The sequence below is a fragment of the Epinephelus moara genome, chromosome 7, assembly GCF_006386435.1.
Source record: "Epinephelus moara isolate mb chromosome 7, YSFRI_EMoa_1.0, whole genome shotgun sequence".
NCBI lineage: Eukaryota > Metazoa > Chordata > Actinopteri > Perciformes > Serranidae > Epinephelus > Epinephelus moara.
Window position 1 is genome coordinate 37,448,744 of NC_065512.1, and position 9,031 is coordinate 37,457,774.

The following is a 9,031-nucleotide window of genomic DNA, read 5'->3' on the forward strand; positions in this document are numbered from 1 at the left end:
CTTCTCTCCTTCTCTCTCTCTCTCTCTCTCTCTCTCTCTCTCGTATTCTATTACTGCATCTTGCTAACTCGGCCATTCTGGATGTCACTAACTCGGCTTCTTCTCCGGAGCCTTTGTGCTCCACTGTCTCTCAGATTAACTCATATCGCAGCGGTGCCTGGACAGCGTGACGTGTGTGGTTGTGCTGCTGCCGTGGTCCTGGTGATTTGTGATATTGGGCTTTATAAATAAAATTGATTGATTGATTGACGTGATGACAACCAAACCATCTCCATGACAACAGAGCAAACTTTATCAGCTAATGGCTGAAAGCTCCAGAAAGTACACCTATACACAATTACATTTGTGTTTTTTTCAAAGGAAAGGGCTAAAGACCATTCTTTAAACATATAAACACACACACATGTGTATATATATATATACACACACACACACACACACACACACACATACATGTGCCCACATAGAGAGCAGAAAGCTTCCCAAAAAGGGCACAGCTCTGTATTTTAAGGGTTGTTTTCCCCTTGTTTTCTCTGTTCACCCTCAATCACTGTGTCAGGTGACCTCTGTGGTAGCTCCTGATAGGCCAGCTGTGACAGGCCAGTTCTGGGATCAGGCCCAGTTGGCCTCAGGTCCAGCTTTGTAAGTGACAGGGCCAAGAAGAGGGAGGGAGAGGGAGGGACAGGGAGGAAAACAGAGAAGAGGAAGATGAAGGAAAGAAGGAAGGATGCAAGTGGAAAAGGTGGGAGGGTAGCGGACACGGCCAAGGCCCCCAGGGGGTTCATTGGGTTCGCTGTTAGTGCCCCCCTTCCCCTTCTGAACCCCACCCCCACCCTACCCCACCCCTTCCCCCCCTCCTTCCAGTGTGAGTACCCTGAGAGTGACAGCACAAAGCCCCCTGTGAGGCACTGGGAGACAGCCGTGCTGCAGCCCGGCATTGAAACGCATGGCTTTCCAGCAAAAAGCATGATGAGGCAAAAATAAAAGCCATTTACATGACACTGGCCACTTTCTACAGCAGCACAATGAAGAGATCCCGGGAGTCTAAAGGTGGCGATGGGCTCTCCCTGGCACTATTTTTTTTTCTAAGCCTAATGATGTCTTCCAAATTACCCTGAGGTAACTTGAAAGGTTTCTATTTCAGGAGATTTGGTACAATGTGCTTAAGCAGAGCAGCGCCTTTGAAAGCGGCTAAATTACTTTGTTTGCCGACTGATTAGTGTGTGTCAGTGTCAACAGGTGGCCACCAAAGACGGACCCCCTCTTTAAGGCGCCTCACGCCTCTTCCTCCTGTAAACCATGGCTTTACATTCACACAGGGACCTGTTCAGACCAGCTCTCCACTCTGTAGCATGTCAGCTGGGAGCTCAAGCACTTCACACACACATTTGCACCCATCCATGCACACACACACACACACACACACACACACACACACACCCAACCCCATGGTAAGCAATACATCAACTATCAGCCTTCTCAATACCAAAGCCTGTGGGTAAAGTATCAAGTGCGCAGTGAGAAAAACATACTGAAATCCATCTGAAGTGAACGACATAAAGGAATCAGCTGAAGAGCAGCTTTTTGCCTGTGACTGCTATAAAGGCCCCTCAGGGCTACAAGTAACTAACCTCGCCTCATTCAGCACCATGCGTTCTTACTTGCCCCGACAGCTCCAAGCTCAGAAAAAGGGGGATCACACAGCAATGAGCACACAGTGACAGCATGATAAACAGACAGGGAATGAAGCCCAACACTAAAACTGATCATGGACCCGACAGCTCAGCTATTGTTTGTTCAAACAACTTGGTTAAGAATTTGTTTGTTGATAAGGTGACTTCCCACTAAAGATATCTGCATTACCCTTGGATCCCCAAATCATGTCCAGTTAAAAGCTATATATATAGATAAAACAGACGCAGGGTTGACACTTTTGGCATTTCGTTAATGTCTCAGTGACACCAGAGGCCCTATGTACTCCTGGTATTAACATGGGTGATTGGATCACAAGTGGACAGTTCTAAGTACAGGTGTGAATGCACCAAATTTGTCCTCACTGCATCTTGAGATCCAATCACTCAGACCACATTCAGAGGTGAATCTGAGTGCAAAACAGATCTACCTAAGGGTATTTAATAAAGTAATCTGAATCTGAATCTGAGGTGGTTTGGGCCACATATGACCACATTCTTTCAGCAGCATGTACGCTAATTTGTCCTAGGCAAGAAGGACAGCCTACTCAGTTGACATCCTTGATTATCGACTCCCTGCCAGTAGACGCAGTGCTAAAGGACCATCCCTAGATCCACCCCGGTGAATGGTCAGATAGCACCAGCTAAAGGCTAATTTATACTGACTTTACATACGAAAATCGTATGTTTCAACCATTGTAAATGTCACTGACTGCAGTCCTCCATGCGTCCGTTATGTTGGCATAGATACAGCCAATAGATGGTGCTAGAAGGCAGCATCAAAAGTTTAACATGACAATAAATGAGGCAATGGTGGAGGAGGTTGTAATAATGTACCTTTAAACTGAGGCAATGCTGTAGATGGCGGTCATACATCATGACATGTGGATTGATTATTCTTTTCACAATATTACTCATCAGTTCCATTCCACCATTATTTAATTTCTTCATAGTCTCCTACATTCGTATCTCACTTGAACTACACTGCACTGCCTCCATCCCTTGTGGTACTGCTTCGTTTTGTCCGTATTCACATGCTTTCAGAAAATGTGCACAAATACAGATAAAATAAACACAGAATACGGACAGGAGGCTCTGTCTGTCACCATATCTAACACTGGGCATAAATGAGCCCTAACACAGCAGCAGCTGTTAAATGGTCCCAAAAAACTTGCACCAATGCTGAAACGACTGGACTCTAATGTTAAACCCATTAATTAACTTAAATCATGTGATGCCTACAGTAAGCCTGTCACTGTGTGTGTGCACTTGGACTCTCACCACTGAGTTAACAGCACGGCACTGGTTAAAAACAACACATTTGGTCATTTCATCAGAAATTACTTACATGTTTAGGGAAAGTGAGATCATATCGCAAGTGGTCACTTGAGACAAGTGGAGACGCATTCTAATGCCAGGTGTGAACAGACAGACATAGAGCTGTCCACTTGTGATCAGATCAGCCACTACACATATTAATACCAGGTAGCAACAGACTCCAAGATGATCTCATAGCTGCTCTCCATTTGTAGTAGGACATCAGCTAAATTTTAATTTCACTGTCACTTAATCTGCTGTTAATTTTTTCCAATTCATTGACACAATAAAGTCATTAATGCCATCAGTTTCCTCAAGGCCAGGATCATCAAATTGATTGTTGTGCCTAACCAATACTCTAAAACCTTAAAACCTTAAGACGTCACATAAGACTAAGGAAATCAGAAAATCTTCACATCTGGGAAGCTGGAATGACTAAATGATTAGCACTCCAGCTGGAAAAATAACACAGTTATTAAAATAATGAATCCATCAGTTGTTTTCTAGCTTTACCTCACAGCTCCATTTGACAGCTTTTTTGATGAACCACACAGTGATTAAAAGAATTACAAGATGCAGTCTTATTACTTTGTAACAGATGTATGAAACTGAAAACATTTGTAAAAGCATTACTGCTACATCATCAAAATGTGTAGTGTAGTGCTGACATTTAGGACGGTAAGTCGAATAAGATGATAAGACGATTAAGTCTAAATTTAATATCACAAATACGTCTGAATGGGCATTCTTCAGTATGTTAACCACAACTCTGCAGTGGGTAATTTATGATTATTTTTTTCTTTAACTTTGCTGTGTTGGGTGTGAAAAAGAACAAATCTGTACTATTAAAGTTTCTATTTTCCTCCAAGAATTTTACTTTTTTGGATTTTGAAGCTAGCTAGGGAGACTAAAAACTCTCTAGCTAAAACACCAAAATCTAGAGGAAAAGGCACCAGGCTGTAGACACATGACGCACATATTAGTTGGCAAAATGTTAAAACATTTTGGTTTTTATTTGGTGTATAGGCTACAGAATACAGGCTGCAGAATTCCTTAAGGCCTTCAACAAGGATAAATGAAAATTAAATGAATATAATAACAATGACAACAACAACAACAATAATAATAATAATAATAAAAATACTTGTTAGTCATTTCCATTTGATTTTTTTTTTTTTTTTTTGTCAAAGAGCCCCGTGTGGCTCCAGAGCTGCAGGTTGCCTATACCTGGACTACACAAACAGCTATATCAACTCTGTAATCTCCTGATAACAAACCATCTCAATGTCACATTACTAGCTGCCCTGGTGCTTTCAGTCACATCACATGATTCTAATCAGGAGACGTAGTTTGCTGGCACACAACAGTAGAAAGTGGCTAAATTAAAAAATCTTTAATCCCATGACAACTGGCCATATGCTGATAAAGATCATGTGATATGGTCGAAAGCTGCTAAATGGACGTTGAGGTGTCAACCACTGTTTCCAAGGTCAAAACTGAATCGTCAACTTAGTCTAGAGTTTATTTGAATAGCTAAAGACATGATAAAACTATAACACATATGAAGCAGTCACTGAGCAGGGCACTAATGATCACTCCTAAATATGTTCTAGCCTCCTTCAGCATTACATACAAGTTTGATCTTTTGGCTTCCTCAGTATTTAAAGCATATACCAACATACCACATGACTTATTTCCACTGAGGTCCTTTTGAGCAACAAAGTGTTCTTTCCAGTCAGTGTTAAAAAACATTTTGGAGCTGGCCCTGACACGCCTTGCCTGACCCCGCAGTGGAGAAGTTACTAGTGAGTATCAGCATGCAGGACACCTGGGTGGGCTTGTGTGGATAAAGAGCAGCTCCAGCGTGTCCCCACCTGCGCCACCAAGTCAGGGAAGAGGCCATGGAAGCAAGCAGCTCCAGAACTCATTACTCAAAGCTGTTGTCGACAAGACCACACGCGGCGGAAGGACAAGGGCGAGGTGCAGAGCATTCGTGCCTCTAACATGAGCAGAGGCATGCGTACATGTAGCAGCCATCCCTCAGGCCCCAGTCTCAGCACTCCAGGAATTCCACACAGGGTGAGGAGGTGAAGCAGGGAGATGGGGAGGATGGAGAGATGGGGTTGCTGGACTTTGGCGAGAGGTCAAAGCCGCTACGGCGCTGGCTCTGTTGTTGTTAAAGCTTCACTACAGGGGAATTTTTAATATTGTTGCATAAATCATTGATAATATCACAAGCTACACAGAGACAGCCAGGCCCATTGAGGACTGAAACACACACTTGTGGGTGAATGTGGAAAATGTCTGGACCAGGTCCAGGAGGGCCATGACTGACAGCTCCTCATGAAAGAGTTGTGTCCTGAAGTAAACCTGCCAACCCAATCCTGTGGAGGAACCGGGCTGGAGTTAATGACCTCCCATAATGAAGTCTTAATTCCGTGTCTTGGACCACTCGCTGTGAGTTCACTGGGTCCGAACGGCTATAGTGAGCAATCAAGAAGCGCCGATCTAAACTTCTCCATCGACCCCTCTCTCTTTCGCCCTCCCTCCTCTCCTGCCTGTGTTCCCCGCTCCGCTCCTGTGGATACGGGACACCGAATCCCTCAGCAAGGACCCACGGGACCATGTCAGGAGAGAAAGGAGATTGGCATCGTCTCCCTCACCTGCCCGGGGCCGCTTGGCAGACCTCTTACCTCTGCGCTACCGCAACTGGAGATAAGAAGCCGGCTCCTTCGCTAACAAGCACCCAGCTAACCCAGTGCTGAAGGGGAGGCACGGGACGCAAGCTGACCTCACCGTTCCACACATAAACAAAGCTATCCACATCTATTTGCTGGCTACTGTTGGCTAAACATATGCCAACCTCAACCCCCAACCCGCCTTGTCCTGAACTGTGACAACAACAATTCAGGCTCCCTCATGCTTGGGGGACAAGCTCCCCTGGCTTCGGAGCTTGCTAGAGACCTTGCCTCTGAGCCATGCCCCGGCTGGCAGCATCCGATCTAGGGGGCGTGAGCCAGCTGGCCAGGAGGCAGACGGGGTCTAGGGAGCAGGGACCCAAGCCAGCTCCATGGTACAATGCCACACAAAGGCTCAAAGGTGTGAGGAAGAATAGAAGTAGAAAAAAACAGAAGTAGAATAAGAAGAAGCAAAGGAGCCCAGCGAACCTTTAGAACGACAAAAGCATTCTTTACAGCACTGCAATATGGGCACACACACACAATATCACCCCCCCCATCACCAATGCCATACCCCTCCACCCACACTCCCCCAATCCAACCCCACAAACTCAAATGTCTCATGCATTATTCTAAGCAATTTCCTTTGTTTTCCCTGCTTTTTTTCTCTCTCTGCTCAACGTTGACATGTTGGGTTCAGCAAGAACACATAGTGCTCTTATAATAATTGCCTGGCTTTTGTTCCCTTGTCATGAGGGTGCTCAGATCATTCCTGTTGGAAGGCGGGACCTATAGCAGCCCATTCAGGCTAATTGTACCAGCAGGGCCAATTGAAAAAGACAGGATGGTGCGTGCCTATGTGTGTTTAAGATATCCTATTTTGGTGTCTTTAATTGTATGTTTTCTTTTTGTTAAACTAACAGTTTGTGTCAAAGACCTGGTTCTCACACTGCTAACTGACAATTATTGGATTCTGTGAGTGCGGATGATTTTAGGTGTTTGTGTGTGTGTAAGCCTGTGTAGAAAAGGGGGTGTGTGTGTAAAAAAGAGAGAGAAATAGAGAGAGAGAGGAAAGGGTGTTCTCTTTGGACTTCTGAGAATTAGTTAGATACACAAGGGATAAATGGCCAATTGAGGGACTTTGTCCGTATTTAAAAGAGGGCTTTATACATTGGAGTATTGAGTGTGAGCACAGCTTTAGTGATGAAATTGGATTCAGAGGTTCTTTTTATCCCCTAGACAACACATGGGGGTAATTTAAGGACTCTTCTTTAGTTTCATTTCTTTTTGAAATTTCATCGGGCTAAAACAGGAGGATTTAACACCAACCACTGGCTTCAGGCAGGAGTGAATTGCAATGCAAAAAGATGATGGAAATGATGCCTGCATATCCAATTAGATTGTGTTTTTTTTATTTTTAAACAACCGATGTGTCTATCACATCAGTTCTATCTTAGTCATATCGACATGATACGTTTTAAAGAATGAAATTTCATCTGATTGGGAGTGTTTTTAAGTTATTAACTCACCTGGTTCCCTCGGCTACCTGTTACATAAAGTCAGAAGATGGATGGGTTCATCGAGGGGTCGATTTAGATGTGTGCAATGAATAATTGATAATTACCTGATTCGGCGAAGCTGATAATCTCAGAGTTCTCCGCTTGAACCTCGTTGTTGTATGCAGCCTGTCCGTCAAAGCTGGGGATCTCCACACGGCCGTCCTCTCTCACTTTCCCGGCGTGCAGCCTCCTCAGCGCCGTCACCATCGCAGCCTTCGGGATGGGATGGGTGATGTTGGGTCTGTCTCTCATCTGCAGCCGGTTCAGTATGTGCCTCTTCACCGCTTCCAAAAAGTCAATGTTCACCCGCTCCGACAGATCCGGCGCCCTGAGGCCGCAGGAAGCGCACGACTCCTGTGGCGAGCTCTGAGTCTCTGTCCCGGTAGCCACCGAGCTGCAGCGCACGGAGAGGACGCACGCCACTAAACAAGACAAAGCCAGGCTGTAGATGCTCATTTTTCTAAATGTAAGATTACAGTCCAGACGCTATGGAAGAGAAGGGTGGATGTGATATAGGCTATATAACACACACTCTGATGTTAAAGCTAAAATTAATTTACAAACTTGCAAGTTCCGCCAGAACATCCACTTATCCTCCAAAAGTGAGACGCCACAAAGTATCCAGAGAAGCCAATGAAATATTTGTATTCCCAAATATACAAGAGAGCTGCTGAAATTGTGAGGCTAATTAACTCCAGTCATTATGCGTTCAGCTTGTTATCCAGTAATGCGTCTTTTTCTCTGCAAACAATAAAAGTTCATCTCTCTGACTGCCAGGCGCACTCAGGAGTTGTGATTGCTGACGCGCTTCTGTCATACCACGTTCACTTCAGACGTGTAATCTACCAAAACAAACGAGCACAAGTAGCCTACACTGCCTCGCCGATAAGTCTAAATTTAAAAAAAAAACGGTGCCCGCTCTTTCCCATTCAAACAATATGCAGAGAGTCCACTTCTACAGCTGCAGTCCCAAACACAATAATCACCGAGTCCCGTGTCTTTCGTGTATGCGCCTGGGTACCGTGTCCGGTGCGCGAGGCTGTGGATGGCCAGCTCTGTGCGTCCTGCAAGATGCTGCTTGCTGAGACCCTTTTCTCTCTTTGCAATCACGACAACAGGGGCTCCACACACCCAAAGTTTTTATACAGGAGTCGAAACCACGTGGGGATTTCCACCAACTGGACGCAAGGGATTATTAGACTACTCCAGAGCCACGACTCACTCTACTGATGGAACAAGGTTTTATTACGGTAACACGCCGGCACCGGAGAGGTTGCATAATTGTTTTCCCCAAGGGTTGCGTTTTTGACTTATAGTGAAACATGATGTGATCATCAGACCTCAAGATCACTGTGTTGAAAACACAGGTTTCGATCGTGTCCAGGCTGTTAGGAGCGGGCTGTGTCACGTTTATTCATGTTGGGTCACAGTTTACAGACTGATGTAAAAAAAAATAATAATAATAATTTATATCACCATATAAAACATGAGCTAGACAAACATTAAAGCCTGTACATGAGCCACTCAGTCCCTTAACACCATTCATGCATTCCAGCTATTACATTTTTTTAAATTATCAACATAACTAGCCTATTTGAATTTAGTGTATACATACAATATTTTATTTTAAAAATATCTATTGATCATTAAAAAAAAAAAAGTGGGTGATCAAATAATAAAAAGTTGGAAGTCAAGCGAGTTCATGACCGGTTATAATGCTGATTTACTAATATAAAGCGCCATCTACCGACATTAATCTCTCATTACATGGATGGGATAGATAGAT

The 9,031-nt window shown here is 44.3% G+C and overlaps 1 protein-coding gene across 1 annotated transcript in view; it reads right to left on the reverse strand.

Moving 5' to 3' along the window:
• The window catches only part of inhbb (inhibin subunit beta B), a 12,028-nt gene extending 3,604 nt beyond the window's left edge, over window positions 1–8,424 (reverse strand). The window contains exon 1 of the mRNA XM_050048346.1: window positions 7,311–8,424. Coding sequence (XP_049904303.1) covers window positions 7,311–7,701 — 391 coding nt within the window. The 5' untranslated portion in view covers window positions 7,702–8,424. The remainder of the gene's footprint in view (window positions 1–7,310) is intronic.
• Window positions 8,425–9,031: the final 607 nt, after the last annotated feature.